The sequence below is a fragment of the Octopus sinensis genome, linkage group LG26 (genome assembly GCF_006345805.1).
Source record: "Octopus sinensis linkage group LG26, ASM634580v1, whole genome shotgun sequence".
Lineage (NCBI taxonomy): Eukaryota > Metazoa > Mollusca > Cephalopoda > Octopoda > Octopodidae > Octopus > Octopus sinensis.
In genome coordinates, this window is record NC_043022.1 from 22,446,703 (window position 1) to 22,463,036 (window position 16,334).

Sequence of the window (16,334 nt, forward strand, 5' to 3'; positions counted from 1 at the left end):
AAAGAAATAAGTATGTTCATTCACACAGCCAATTGAGATTGTGATAATTTTTCAACCAATGGAGGATCTCCTCTTTGGATACATTATGTCAAGAAATATGATGAAATAAAACAAGACAACAAATGTGCATTGATTATGAAATGACAATAAAAAGAGCTAAATAATATCAATATCTTAACAAATTTTAAGAAATACATACAATGAACTGAAATGACACTGGTATGTTGATAATTGTCAATAAAAACATTTTTGTCCATCAGATGGCCCCGGCTGAGATAATGGTTGCTAACCCATGAAGAAGCACTAATCTAATCTTAGGTATTCTGTCGCATACTCTGACTACCTCGATTATCTTATCCACTCATTTCTCCACAAGAAGTATACCCACACCCCCAACCCCGTCAGTGTTTCCTGCTCAGAAAATCTTGTACCTGTGTTCTTTGCCTGTGAGGAACCTAGCGGAACCTCCTCTCCACCTTACTTCTTTGAGACGGCATATATCGACACATCTCTGTTCAAGCATCTCAACAATCTCACCAGACCTACCTTTCAGGTGAAATGCTCAGCAGTATTTCGTCTGCTGTTACGTTCTGAGTTCAAATTCCGCCGAGGTCGACTTTGCCTTTCATCCTTTCGGGGTCGATAAATAGAGTACCAGTTACGCACTGGGGTCGATGTAATTGACTTAATCCCTTTGTCTGTCCTTGTTTGTCCCCTCTATGTTTAGCCCCTTGTGGGCAATAAAGAAATATATATACACTTATATATACATACATTTGTAGGTATATATATACACATACTATATATATGTATATACCCACACATACATATATGTATATACACACACACACATACATATATATACACACACACACATACATTTTTATATATATATATCTAATGTAGGATAAAATTTTTTTCCAAAAAAAATTTTATCAATGGCCAGCATATTAAAAAATACCTTTAAAGGTTAAATTTATAAACAATTCATAAATAAGGGCAAACGAAAAAAATTCTAATGCCAAAAAATTGGACATATTGTCCATTAACCATATAATTTTTTCACAATACGCACGCTACACAAAAAAAGGTCGACAGAAATTTCTAAAAAATTCCATTATTACCATATCGGACCGATTTCAGGGTTAGCTTATAACAGCCCTCCCTTCGTCAGTGATACATGTGGCAAAAGAAATAAATGAGATACTTACTCATACCCATGGAAGAAGCAAACACTAAGTCATGAGCACAATTAAGTACCCCAAATACATCCAAAATAGAAATAATTTTTTCGAGTAGCGTGCGTATTGTGAAAAAATTATATGGTTAATGGACAATATGTCCAATTTTTTGGCATATTTGGCATTAGAAATTTTTTCGTTTGCCCTTATTTATGAATTGTATATATATATATATGTATACATACACACAGACACAAACACACATACTAGATATACTCACCTATGTTGTAGTCTGTATATGATCACACAACTTACAAAAAATAGCAGCCAATCTTTACATTTACACTCTGTGATTGTGAAAGAATGAAGTACTCATTGGATAATGACATTCTAGATACACTATGTGTGATTGAAAGCACAGGATGGTCATGTCTGGAACATCTTTGGCTATACACCTGCAAGAATAGCACTGACCAGTGACTGAATAACAACAACAACATCAATGGTTTTAGCTCTGCTTTGGAGAAACTTTGCTTGTTAGAAATTTATATCCGTTTTTAGTCATTTCAAGAAAATAATGGAGTATTTTGAGTAGACCCGTGTATTGTTTTTCTCGTGCCCACATTCCAACACCCTTCTTGTCAGCCTGTGTTTCAAACTTGATAAGATTTTCAAGATATTTGGTCTGTTTTGGATTCAGAGAGACGTTTATGTTCTCTTCAAGCTTGCTGGTCCCAGTAACTACCATTTTCTCATTGATGTTCACCTTTCTCCATAGGTAACCCTACAAAATGATAAACATCAAGAATGTAAACAATGGTATGAACATCATGGAAGAACACACATTATAACAATGATAATAATGATGACAATGATAATGATTATACTTGATATGGGTACCACCAAATGTAGATAGAAAAAAACTGCTTTACAGACGGACCATGTACACTGCGCCTATTATTGGCTAGTTAACCTCATTTACATAGCATCTCTTCAGAGGGACGCAAAGTTTTGTTTGGAGACAGAGGGGCACAAAGTTTTGTTTAGGGACAGAGGGATGCAAAGTTTTGTTTAGGGACAGAGGGACGCAAAGTTTTGTTTAGGGACAGAGGGATGCAAAGTTTTGTTTGGGGACAGAGGGACAAAAAAAATGGTAATGAGGTTAAACAGGCCACAAACAAGCAAAGTTTTGTTTGGAGACATAGGGATGCAAAGTTTTGTTTGGGGACAGAGGGACGAAAATATGGAAATAAGAATGAGGAGAATTAAGCAAGTAAAGTTTTATTTGGGGACAGGAGGACGAAAATATGGGAATAAGAATGTGAATTGGAATGAGGAGAAACAAGTAATTATCTTAACGAAATTACGAGATAAAACTAAAATTAAAATTATATTTGAGGGAACATTTTCAATGTTTAGCTCATGAAAACAAGCTGTTAGTAAATAATACATTTAAAGTGTTGGTGGCGAATGAAGTATGAGGGATAGAAAGAAAAAACAATGCCAGAATAAATCATTCTTTTATGAGAAGAGGTTCTTGTCCTTCAGCTATCTTGTCACCATTTTGGGGGAAAATGATGCTGTTAGGGATCTACCACTTTTTTCATGGCACAATGTAACCAGTTGAAAGAAAGAGTGAAAGCAAAAGAATTGACTCCAGTACTTGATAGGTAAATCCAAGAACAATGCCAGCAGCAGCTGACCATTGAAAACCAAGTCTGGCAGCGCAGGCTACAGTGGTTTGACCATGTATGCAAGGTGAGCACCGCAAGACTACCACACCAACTTTTATGGCAGTAACAATCCATGCACTGGAGAACCCAGCACAGCAGACAAAGAAGACATGGGTGAAACAAATTGAGGAAGACCTGAAGTTGCTGCAATCGACTTCAAGCATGCTAAGGGCCAGCACCATGGATTGGAAAGCATGGAATAACATCATCACCAGAGTCTGTCATCCAGTGGCACTCACAGCAGTGTACTGGGAGAGAAGACAGCAAATATATATATATTTGTGTGTGTCTATATGTATGTGTCCCGCCTCCGTCACTTGACAACTGGTGCTTGTGTGTTTACGTTCCCCTTAGTCGGCGAAAGAGACCAATAGAATAAATACCAGGCTTAAAAAAGGGAAAAATAAGTAGTGGGGTGGGGTTGGTTCATTTGAGCAAAAATTCTTCAAGGCAGTATTCCAGCATGGCCACAGTCTAATGACTGAAACAAGTAGAAATAAAAAGAAAAACCATAATATATATGAAAACAAAACAAAATCAATATAAAAGTCAACACAGAAATGAGTCTCACCTTTGTGTACACAATGCAATCAATTGATAGACCTCCATTTGAAATTCTTACTGGCTGGAACCAAATGTGTTTGTCCAATACATTCTTCAATAACCAAAGTCTACTCTGTGGACTTATTGATAGAAATGCTAACCGAACGGGGAGGCATGGTTTGTCTGAAGAAATAATGAGAGAAAGAAAGATTTAGCTTTAATCTTTTATTTGTTTCGGGCATGGCTGTGTGGTTAGGGAGCTTGCTTCCCAGCTACATGGTTTCGGGTTCAGTCCCACTGCGTGGCACTTTGGGCAGGTGTCTTCCGCTATAGTCTCGAGCCGACCGGAGCTTTGTGATTGAATTCGATAGGTGGTAGTTTCTGCCGTGTGTGTATATGTGCGTGTAGGTGCTTGTGCCTCTCCGAAAGAGAGAGAGGGAGTCATTAAACTGTCGCCATGCAGAGCACCACCTTGGAGAAATCTTGAGTCAAATGAATTGATCCCAGTACTTACTTTTTTCATTTTTAAGCCTGGCACTTATTCTATCTTTTGCTGAACTGCTAAGTCACAGGAATGTAAACACAGCAGCAATGGTTGTCAAGCAGTAGCCAGGGACCAAACACAAAGACACATACACGCACATATATATTGCTGAACATTACCTTCTCTGGGTGTGCAAGGAGGGCATCTTTTAGTGTCTTGAGGAATGCATGTCTTAGCTGGCTGCTGGGTTGCAGTAACATTGATATGCTACTTGCCTGGGGGCTTGGTGCAATGCATCATTTTTGGTTGGAGTTTGAGATTGCAGCAAACCAGGGAGTGGTCTGTGTCAGTCACCACTCTGAAAAGACTGAGTCAGAAGCACATTCCTCAGGTATTTGTGTCTTGTAATGTTCTGATCAATTTGGTGCCAGAGCCCTGAGCGAGGGTGATGCCAGGAGACCCTGTGTTGAGCTTTAGCTTGGAAGTACTTAATAAGCAGCATGGCTAATAACAAGAGTTGCTTATTTGGATGACTGTTGACTCTTCAGAATTCATCTGTCCTTTGACAGGTCTTGTATTTAATTCTGCAGGGTGACTGATGTAGCCAGTTTGAAAGTGAAAGGGTTAAATCACCTGTCAAACAAGTGCGAGGGAGCATCAGTCTTTGATCAGTTGGCCAAGCTAGTGAGAGATGGCAACAGTCCTTAATCAACCTATCTTTGCATTTAATTATTCCATCATTGCAAGTGAGAGGTGTCGATAGTCACAGACATAGAAATATAACCAAAATTTAAAAGCATCCTTCTCTCATGTTAAAGCAAAATTTTGAGACAATGAGAGAGCCTCCACTTAACCTGATAGAAATAGCAATTAAATTTTCCTTAAATCACACCATACCATGATAAAGAATTGGACACACTGGAAAATGTAGTTCTTTAGAGAGTCTCTAAAAAACAAGTCAGGGTGGTCATGGCTGGAATGCCTTTGAACATAAATATGCTCAATTGAGGTTAAACAATAATCATGATATCTCTTTAAGCCAAAAGAAGAAAAAAAACATTTTCTTCTCTGGTGCATGTAACTTGCTAATCCCTTCAACACCTAATATAGAATCTTTCCCACCAACCTTGATGCCATGGCAGACGGACAATTGGTTCATGATCAATCAATAGCTTCCCTTTCTCTTCAATTTTCTTCACTCTTCCCTGGAGTGTCACATTCTTCTGGATAAACTTTAATGGCACTTCTTCCACCTTAGAGAATTTGGAAAACTGAAGTAAATAAAATATTATTATTACCATCATCATTATCACAATTGTTACTGCATGGACATTTTTTCTAACAAATTTTCGGATAGATAAATAGATAGGTACATAGGTAGATAAGGAGATAGGTGATAGATAGGTAGATAGATAAGATAGACAGAAGGTGGCAAGCTGGCAGAAACGTTAGCATGCCGGGCAAAATGCTGAGCGGTATTTCGTCTGCCGCTACGTTCTGAGCTCAAATTCCGCCGAGGTCAACTTTGCCTTTCATCCTTTTGGGGTCGATAAATTAAGTACCAGTCACGCACCAGAGTCAATGTAATCGACTTAATACCTAAGCCTGTTCTTGTTTGTCCCCTCTATGTTTAGCCCCTTGTGGGTAATAAAGAAATAGGTATTTCGTCTGCCGTTACATTCTGAGTTCAAATTCCACCGAGGTCGACTTTGCCTTTCATCCCTTTCGGGGTCGATAAATTAAGTACCAGTTATGCACTGGGGTCAATGTAATCGATTTAATCCCTTTGTCTGTCCTTGTTTGTCCCCTCTATGTTTAGCCCCTTGTGAGCAATAAAGAAATAAGATAGACAGACAGAAAGACAAATGGATTGATTGTCCAATCAATAGTGCTTATGTGGATTTTCATATCTTCTCAAGAATCAAATGTTTCAGAAAAATATAAAATTTTCAAAATAACCATGGAATTTCCATGGCTACAGCTAGTAGTAGTTGTTGTTGTTGTTATTGTTATTATTATTATTATTAAGGCAGTGAGTGGGCAGAATCATTAGCACACTGGACAAAATACTTGGAGGTATTTTGTCCATCACTACGTTCTGAGTTCAAATTCCGCCAAGGTCGACTTAACCTTTCATCCTTTTGGGATCGATAAATTAAGTACGAGCGAAAAACTGGGACTGATGTAATCAACTTATCCCCTCCCCACTAAAATGGCTGCTCTTGTGGCAAAATTTAAAACTATTATTATTATTATTATTAAGGTGGTGAGCTGGCAGAATCATTAGCACGTTGGACGAAATGCTTAGCAGTATTTCGTCCATTGCTCTGTCCCAAGTTCAAATTCCACCAAGGTCAATTTTGCCTTTCATCCTTTTGGGGGGAGGGTCGATAAATTAAGTACCTGTTGAACATTGGGGTCAATGTAATTGATGCATCCTCTTCCCACAAAGTTGAAGCCTTGTACCTCCAGAAGTAAGGATTATTATTATTATTACTATTATTATCAATGCAGCGAGCTCACTGAACCATTAGCATGTCAGGCAGAATGCTTAGCAGCATTTTGTCTGTCTTTATGTTCTGACTTTAAATCCTGCTGATTAAGTACCAGTGAAACACTAGGTCCAATGTAATCGGCTAGACCCCTACCCCCAAATTTCAGGCCTTGTGCTTATAGTTGAAAGGAGGAGGAGGAGGATTCTTCCAGAATCATTAGCACATCAGGCGAAATTCTTAGCAGTATTTCACCTGTCACTACATTCTGAGTTCAAATTCCACTGAGGTCGACTTTGCCTTTCATCCTTTCAGGGTTGATAAATTAAGTAATTTAGAAGATTGATGGAAGAGTGGGTGTTAGAAGACGAGCTGTGGGGGACGCCTTGATAAAAGTTCAATTCTGCTGAGATGGATAGGTTTTCTCAAGCACAACATATCACTGTTCGTTTCAGTACCCTGTCATCTCCACCAAGAGGCTTAGCAACTTGAGATCAGCCTTCACTGATTCATCTCAGAAAGGATTTATTTGTTTGGTATTTCTAACAGGTTAGTGGTAAGAGGAACAGCAGTATTAAGATTTGAACTGTTGACCATGCAATTAATAATCAGTCAATGCATTAATTATAGAGCCCACAACTCTCATTGTATTTCAATTAATAGAAGAAAAAGTCATCAAAAAAACAAGTTAATTAAAGAATGAGTAAAAAAATGTATAACAATGCAGAATCGTTGGCAAATTTGATTGTGGAATACTTACAGGCCTCAAACTCCGTAGACAAAGAATCACTCCAAATGTTCCTATGCAATAAATACCAGTCTGTTGAAGAGAAGAGTAAATTTTGAGTTACAATATGTTATGGGAGTGTAAAAGTGCTAGAGAGGTACAGTATCTTTGGTAGAGTTCCTATCAAAATAGCTCACCTGGTACCCAGCTCTCATGTCTCCATGAATTGTCCATATGCAACAGAGAGCAACCTCCTGGCCAATGGCATTGGTAGGTTGGGTAAATCAAGTTATTGATAGCTGATCGATTTTAAACTCCTACCTAAATTCTTTAACCCTTTTGATACCAACCCGGCCAAAACTGCCTCTGGCTCTGTAGTACAAATGTCTTGTTTTCATCAGTATCAAATTAAAATCTTGCACCAAAATCTACTTATTGCGTAGGAGGGCTTTTCAAAAGCCTGATGTCTGTGAGAAAATACATTGAAATAAAAAAAGGTGAGAGTCCTTGGTACGATACAAACGAGGGTTGCTCTGACAGGCATGCTGGCCATAAAGCACAACAGCAAAATAAAAAATTTTTTAAAAATTTCCCCGCGAAATTGGGAGGCTGGCCATAAAGCACAACAGCAAAATATATATTTTTTTAAAATTTCCCCGCGAAATTGGGAGCAGTCTGTATTTCGGAGTCAATAAAATAAGGACCAGTTGAGTAGTGAGATCCATGTATTCGGCTAGCCCTTTCCCCACCACAGTTTCAGGCCTTGTGCCTATAGTAGAAAGGATGATGATTATTATTGTTTGTTGGGTTGTTACAATTTGGGTTCAAATCCCACTGAGGTCAACTTTGCTTTCATCTTTCCAGAATCGATAAAATAAAGTATCAATCAAATACTAAGGTCGATTATATTGACTACTCCCCTCCGTTCAAAACTAGTGACCTTGGCCTCAAATCAGAAATTATCATTATTATTTGTCTCTAGTTCTTATCGTATCATGACACAATCTCCGGGACAACCTAGTTTAGGTTTTCCGGTGAAAACAAACTAGACTTTGGCGATATATTTGATAAGAGTTTATGGACAACCATAAAATCTGAAGCCCCTTCGTCATACACCAATGACCTTAACTCTGCGGGCAGAGGGTGGACAGCGAGTTATTAATTTTGTTTATCCACCACCCCTGTCAGCACTGACCGAACAAAAGTGTTCAAGCAATGACTATCACGTCTTTTATTCAGACAGAATATACCTGGGACTATATTATCCAATCTGTCCTTCTCCACCACCATAAGATAATACGGTGTGCTTTGAAGGAAATTTAACTGATATTTTTAGCAGGTCAAGCTGCCACGCAGAGGCTTTCCGGACAGTGGCTCACAGAATAAGTGGTTTTGTCAAGGACATAGGTGATAAAAACGATCCCAAATGACAAACGAAAGCAGTTGCTCTTCGGGATACAAATATTACTCCAAATAACCATCAGAACAACATTAGAGACAACAATAAAATATAAGATATTTACATAATTCCATTTTCGGAAGTGAAACTTAACGCATAATAACAATAAATAATTCTGCAAAACAAACTAATAACCAACTTTATAAAAATAACAAATAGCTAATTATTTCAGAATATCTTACCCTGATTTCAGTTATATGGGAATCGATGTAATTGTGAATATCGACCTTTTTGACGGGGAATTTGTCTGGTAAATTCAGAGGCATTTTAACCGAAGACAGTAGCACACATTGACGCTGAAGGATGAAATGTGTCACGGAGAGCGAGGGGAGGTAACTCTAAATATTTACTCTGACGGTTATTGCTTCATATACATTATTTCTCGGTTCGTGGAGGCGCAATGGCCCAGTGGTTAGAGCAGCGGACTCGCGGTCGTAGGATCGTGGTTTCGATTCCCAGACCGGGCGTTGTGAGTGTTTATTGAGCGAAATCACCTAAAGTTCCACGAGGCTCCGGCAGGGGATGGTGGTGATCCCTGCTGTACTCTTTCATCACAACTTTCTCTTATTTCCTGTTTCTGTTGTACCTGTATTTCAAAGGGCCGGTCTTGTCACTCTCTGTGTCACGCTGAATATCCCCGAGAACTACGTTAAGGGTACACGTGTCTGTGGAATGTTCAGCCACTTACACGTTAATTTCACGAGCAGGCTGTTCCGTTGATCGGATCAACCGGAACCCTCGTCGTCGTAACCGACGGAGTGCTTCCATCCATCCATTTCTCGGTTCCTTTGTATTGACATTCACACAGACACGCTCGCGCGACGACATAATCGCCCCACGGTTAAAAGTGATGCCCGTTATGGAGTACTGCTCCCACATCTGAGCGACAATGCTGATTCTTTATTTTGGCACTCAGGCCACTTAACACAGAGGGGACACAAGGACAGACACAACGCCACAGTGGGGACAATAAACATATAACGAATGAATATGAATTATATAAAAATGTAAGATGAATGGCTGCATGGGCCCCACTCCTCATACAGTACCATTTGAACATTAGTACAAACTGTTCTTACAATCATGTTATATTGTCTGTTGTTTTTTTCTTAATTATCGTTTTTTTTCTCTTTTTCCTTCGAAGCACTTTTTTCCTTTTTTTAAACAAAGTAACTTTACTTACTCTTTTTTTCCCCTCCTTTTAATGCTTCATATAAGGCTCCAGATCTGTAAGTTCGATTACTGAGCGGCAAGGCAGCTGTTACGCAGTGAGATTCTGTATTTTATCCTGAGACAAGCCACTCGGCTGATAAACACTTGCATCACAAACGGTCACACTCCAACCGCTGACCAACAGGCGTACTCTCTCCTGTACGTCTTTTTTTTCTAACGCTGTCTGGTCTCGAATCTCCGCCACTCATGAATCCCGACCTACTTGTCTCTCCACCACTCAAAACCCATGGAGTGTCCAAACTCCATTTTCTCTACCCTAACTACTAGGCCCAGTCTGTCATTTCCAGAACATAATATCTGTGGAATCTTCTGTCTCTCGTATCCTACAGGTGTTGACTTGCAACAATTCAAACAGAACATTAATAGTCTCACACTACCAATATTGGAGAGCCTGCAAAGGCCATGGGCATGGACCCTTCCTCCAAACTCAGAATATAAAAGATGTGTGAGAAAAGAAAATCAACAGAACAGCCCACAGGCATGGCTGTATAGTAAGAATATTGTTTCCTAACCACATGGTTCTGGATTCAGTCCCACTGCATAACACCTTGGGCAAATGTCTTCTACTATAACCCTGGGCTAACCAAAGCCTTGAATGGATTTAGTAGATAGAAACTGAAAGAAGCCTGTTGTATATTTATAAGGCGCAGGAGTGGCTGTGTGGTAAGTAGCTTGTTTACCAACCACATGGTTCCGAGTTCAGTCCCACTGCATGGCACCTTGGGCAAGTGTCTGCTACTATAGCCTCAGGCTGACCAAAGCCTTGTGAATGGATTTGGTAGACGGAAACGGAAAAGAAGACCGTCATATATATGTATATATATATGTGTGTGTATGTTTGTGTGTCTGTGTTTGTCTCCCTAGCATTGCTTGACAACCGATGCTGGTGTGTTTATGTCCCCGTTACTTAGTGGTTCGGCAAAAGAGACCGATAGAATAAGTACTAGGCTTACAAAGAATAAGTTCTGGGGTCGATTTGCTCGATTAAAGGTGGTGTTCCAGCATGGCCGCAGTCAAATGACTGAAACAAGTAAAAGAGTATATGTATCTATATGTATGTGTTTGTCTCCTACCACTGCTTGACAACCGGTGTTGGTGTGTTTACATCCCCATAATCTTGTGGTTTGGCAAAAGAAACTGATAGAATAAGTACCAGGCTTTTAAAGAAATTATGTTATGGGGTTGACTCTTCAAGGCATTGTCTCAGCCAGGCCACAGTCTAATGACTGAAACAAGTAAAAAATAAGAGTTGGGAATCAAATCTTGTACCTACTGCATTCCAGACAGCTGAGTTACTAACTGCACCAAAGAGGCTCTCAACAAACTAAGCTTTCGAATTAGTATATATAAATATTTTGCTGGATAGGCCAAGTGTATTTACCTCCTCTCATATCATAGGAGGATCATAAAGCATTGTTGTAGTCAGCCACCATGAGAGAGACCAATATTGTTTAAGACAGTCCCTATCTAAAGGATTCTTCCAACCAGTGGTGCCAAATATAAACAGGATATTGCTTGACATTTCCTGAAAAGAACTTTGACATTCCTTTGCACCATTGATACTACCAAGGAATGCCAAGGTTCTTTTGCCCCATATTGTAGTGTGGATACTTTTTCCTTTTGTTCTCTATGTCACCACCATATTAAACTATTTCTTTATTGCCCACGGGGCACAAACAAGGACAGACAAAGGGATTAAGTCGATTACATCGATCCCAGTGTGTAACTGGTACTTAATTTATCTACTCCAAAAGGATGAAAAGCAAAGTCGACCTCGGCGGAATTTGAACTCAGAATGTAACGGCAGACGAAATACTGCTAAGCATTTTGCTCGATGTGCTAACATTTCTGCCAACTCGCTGCCTTGAAAATCAGAGATACCTGCTTAGGTAGAATGGTTATGTGGGGAATTAGAAGGGTGTGGAAGCTTAAGACTTCTTTGATTAGTCAGAGATTTAGAGACATCCTAAATGAAGCATATGATAAGAAGGAAAAGGAGTTACAGACTTGTAGCATAGAAGCTAAGTGAAAGTTCCTATGGGACAACTTGCTGAGTGCTGCAGATCAAATTTGTGGTTGGGGCAAAGTCCCAGCCAAGACTAAGGTGATATGGTGATAGAACAGAGTAGTCGAAGGGCCATTAGAGAAAAGAAACAGGATTGGAAGGGTGGTGGTATCAAGGAGTTATATCAGGCAGCTAGAAAGGAAGCTAAGAAGCTGGTATACTTAGCCAGGAGTGAAGCAGAAAGAGAGAAGTTTACCAGTGTCTTACAGCACGAGGACTATAGGCTTGAAATGATTTGGCTTGCAAGACAGTGTGCCAGGGAAAATTGTGATGTTATGAGAAAGAAGTGTATTCACATGGATGATGGTTCACTTGCAGTTAGTGACTCTGCAGAGAAAGAGGCTAGGAAATGTCACTATGAAAGGCTACTAAATCGGCCACGTTCGGATGGTGCTTTTTATGTGCCACCGGCACAGAAGCCAGTCGAGTCGGCGCTGGCTACGGCCACGTTCGGATAGTGCTTTTTATGTATCACAACTACTATTTCCATTGATATTTATTTCGATGTTCATGTTCATGTTCATGTACTTGACTCAACAGGTCTCCTCAAGCACAGCGGGACATTCTGGGATCCAGGGTACTTTGAATGGGCAGGGGCTATGCGGAACTGGTGCAGAAAGCAGCCCGGGTCTTTGCAGTCACAGCATATCTCCAGAGATCTCGGTCCTTCGCCATTGCCTCAGTGAGGCCCAACGCTCTGAGGTCATGCTTGACTACCTCATCCCATGTCTTCCTGGGTCTACCTCTCCCCCTGATACCTTCAACTGTTTGGGAGTGGCACTTCTTCACACATCTCTCCTCATCCATCCGCAGTACATTACCATACCATCGCAAGCGTCGCTCTTGCACACCACATCTGATGCTTTCTTATGTCCAGCATTTCTCTCAGGGTGCTTACACTCTGTCGTGTGTGCACACTGACATTACACATCCAGCGGATCATGCTAGCTTCATTTCTACGCATGTCCTCTGCAGTCACAGCACATGTTTCACTACCGTGAAGCATGGCAGTTCACACACATGCATCATACAATCTACCTTTCACTCTGAGCGAGAGACCCTTTGTCGCCAGTAGGGGTAGGAGCTTTCTGAACTTTGCCCAGGCTATTCGTATTCTAGTGGTGATACTCTCTGAGCATCCACCTCCACTACTAACTTGGTCACCCAGGTAGCGGAAACTATCAACTACTTCCAGTTTCTCTCCCTGGAGTGTGATGGAATCTGTTTTCTGAGTGTCTGTGGTGTCTATTGTCCCTGTGCATCTGCCGCACATGAAAGCTATCTTATCAGTTAATTTCCCTTTAATGTTGCTGCACCTCTTATGCATCCATAGCTTACATTGGGTGCATCTTATGGAGTTTCTACCTACACCTTTTCTACAGATCGAGCAGGGCCACCTGCCCGAGGGTGTGTGTCCTGAGTTCGCCTTTCTGCTTACTATAACTTTGGTCTTTGCTACATTTACTCTAAGGCCCTTTGATTCTAACCCTTGCTTCCACACCCGAAATTTCTTTTCTAGTTCCGGTAGTGATTCTGCTATGAGAGCCAGGTCATCAGCATAGAGGAGCTCCCAGGGGCATCCTGTTTTGAATTCCTCTGTTATTGCCTGGAGGACTATGATGAATAAAAGGTGACTGAGGGCTGAGCCTTGGTGTACACCTACTTCTACCCGGAATTCTTCACTATATTCATTGCCAATCCTAACCTTGCTGACAGCCTCTCTGTATAGAGCCTGTACAGCTCTTATTAGCCATTCGTCAATCTCCAGTTTCCGCATCGACCACCAGATAAGGGATCGGGGAACCCTGTCAAAGGCTTTCTCCAAGTCCACAAAAGCTATGTAGAGGGGTTTATCTTTAGCTAGGTACTTCTCCTGCAGTTGTCGGACCAGGAATATAGCATCAGTGGTGCTTCTACCTGGCACAAAACTGAACTGCATCTCATCTAAGCAACAAAAAGAGAGAGAATTTTCCCCACAGTAACTGCAGTGAATTTGCCTTGTAGCAGTTGAAATATATCACAAATATATTTTAACTAACCTGCTATAAAACAGTGCTTGGTTAATATTAATGCTAAAACACTGATTGGCACTAATATGGTAATTTCCATATCCTTAGCAGGCTACTGTCACAAATCAGTCAATGTTGTTGAAGCTATAGCTTTGATAAGGTCTGAACAGAGCTGCCTCCCTTAGATATTTCCCATTGATAATGGCTAAAGAGCAAGAACCATCGATGTCTGGGAATCCTGACAGGGGATGACATTGAACAGATGTGGTGCTTTTAAACCTCTTACTATAAGAGAGGGGGGACAAACACAGACACACACATACGACGGGCTTCTTTCAGTTTCCGCCTACAAAATCCACTCACAAGGCTTTGGTCGGCCTGAGGCTATAGTAGAAGACACTTCCCCAAGGTGCCACGCAGTGGACTGAACTTGGAACCAATGTGGTTGGTAAGCAAGCTACTTACCACACAGCTCCGTTGGGGGTGGGGGGGTGAACCCCACTGTACTCTTTCACCACAACTTTCTATCACTCTTTCTTCCTACTTCTGCCGCAAAGCAGAGGAACCATGGTGTAACCCACTATGGTGTGATAAACTTTCAGACCCTAGTCTAGATTGCGAATCCTCTGTACTCCAGGATGGATTCAGCTCTCCACCCGTTAAAAGCCACCGTTTACGGAATGAGGATAACAACGTAGCTTTCACACCCATGCAACTGCGAGTCTATCGCGTGTGGTGGGTGGATCTTCAAGTTGCCACACGCATTCTTAGTAGCTTAGAGTAGGCTCGAATTAGAGATTATTCTTTGTGGCTAAAGGCGTGAGTCCTGATTGGAAGAAGAAGACACCAACAGACACTAACAGCAACACCAACAGACACAGCACCTCAAAAACTCGACAATGGAGATACAGTGGTTGCTCTGGTAACACATTCAAACAACATCTCTCCAACCTGAGATTCTCCTTCAGGATGCCGGAAAGAAAATACGATACGTCACTAGCCAGCTGAAAAACAATGAGATTCCATACACAATTTGGAGAATCCTAGAAAATCCAGGCTCCCACATAAACTAGGCATAGCAGATGGGTGAGGCTTCTAAAGGACTCCCTCGATATGGGGAATATCCTTAACTCCAGAACGGCCTATTGGAACCCACAAGATAACAGTGTCACTTGTTATTGATACTGTTGTTGATATTGAGTAGCGAGGTCCTTTTCTCCTCCATATCCTAGAGAAGCCACTCGCTAGAGAGGCCTTAAGCATGTTTGATGATATGCCGTAAAGCCGAGTGCTTTATGGACGTGAAACCCAGAGTAATCCCATGAACCGGCCTTATCTAACATTTTTATTTACATACTGCTCTATTACTTAGAATGTGCTTTTTTTTTACGGATTTATGTTTTACAGACGATATAAAACTAACTTTCTTTCCGTGCCTGAGCGTCTGTTAATACTTTGCTTGCAACACATCCTCGCGTTGTTGTTTTTTCCTTTCTTGTGTTATTTCTTCGTTTTTGTTTTTTTTGGGGGATTAACTATATCTCTATAAATATATATATATATATATACACACACAAGTATATGCGTGTATACCTACATTTATATGTGTGTATGTGTATTTATGTATATATATATTTATTAAACAGCTGTGGTGGACTGATTTCGGCGATTATTTTAAGTGGTCAGCGACATTAACTCTTCGTTTTGCAAAAGTTGACCTAATTTGTTAATAAAAATATATAAAAGAAAACAACAAAACAAAATCAAGCGTCAAAGCAGGTCAACAAAAGTTATCTGCTCCTGACTTTCCCCCTCCCTCTCTCTCTTTCTCTGCCTGTCTGTCTATCTGTTTTCTCTCTTCCGTGTGTCGTGTGTTTGTCCGCTAGGTGACGCCTGTAGTGACAACTTCCTCAGTTAAACTATAGACTGGGCTGCCATGTTGATACTTGTCCAGTCTGCCTCTCCAGAGACGGCAATCCCATCGACCACAGCCCTACATTTATAAACATTTTCATTGGACTTTCATACACATACATATATAAATCTGTGTGTGTGTGTGTGTTGTACATATATAGATATATATACTCTCCCAATTCCATACCTTTACATAGGTGAGTATTTCTACACTTTACTAATGACTGTTTTGTGTGATTGAATTCAATCATCCATCCATCTTTCTACCCGTCTACTTATTTATCTACCAATCTGTCTATCTATCTATTTATCTATCTACTTATCTGTCTATCTATATGTCTATCCATCTATCCCTCTATCTATCTAAGTATCTATCTATCCATCCATCTATCTAAATATCTATCTATCTATCTGTCTATCTCTGTCTGACTATCTATCTATCTGTCTGTCTATAAACGGGAGAAAGACTACTGATTCCATGGAGTATATAGTTT

General features: G+C 40.4%; 2 protein-coding genes across 4 annotated transcripts in view; one reads left to right on the top strand and one right to left on the bottom strand.

Moving 5' to 3' along the window:
• Positions 1 to 1,682: 1,682 nt before the first annotated feature.
• Positions 1,683 to 8,958, bottom strand: LOC115224857 (protein C3orf33). Its single transcript, XM_029795807.2, has 5 exons — positions 8,802 to 8,958; positions 7,194 to 7,253; positions 5,068 to 5,212; positions 3,486 to 3,640; positions 1,683 to 1,965 (listed from the first exon to the last, which is right to left on the bottom strand). The coding sequence occupies exons 1-5, from the start codon at positions 8,883 to 8,885 to the stop codon at positions 1,690 to 1,692; spliced, it is 720 nt and encodes a 239-aa protein (XP_029651667.1). The 5' UTR covers positions 8,886 to 8,958; the 3' UTR covers positions 1,683 to 1,689.
• Positions 8,959 to 15,793: 6,835 nt separating this feature from the next.
• Positions 15,794 to 16,334, top strand: part of LOC115224726 (pre-mRNA 3' end processing protein WDR33) — an 86,948-nt gene continuing 86,407 nt past the window's right edge. For all 3 annotated transcript variants that reach the window (XR_005003954.1, XM_036513709.1, XM_036513710.1), the window contains exon 1: positions 15,794 to 16,037. The gene's annotated coding sequence lies outside the window, so the exon portion shown is untranslated. The remainder of the gene's footprint in view (positions 16,038 to 16,334) is intronic.

Excerpts from the sequence above, each read along its gene's own strand:
- LOC115224857 (XM_029795807.2), bottom strand. The coding sequence starts at position 8,885 with ATGCCTCTGAATTTACCAGACAAATTCCCCGTCAAAAAGGTCGATATT. Across the intron at positions 7,254-8,801 it reads CCCATATAACTGAAATCAGG|ACTGGTATTTATTGCATAGG; the intron begins GTAAGATATTCT and ends TCTCTTCAACAG. Across the intron at positions 3,641-5,067 it reads CCGTCTGCCATGGCATCAAG|ACAAACCATGCCTCCCCGTT; the intron begins GTTGGTGGGAAA and ends TTATTTCTTCAG.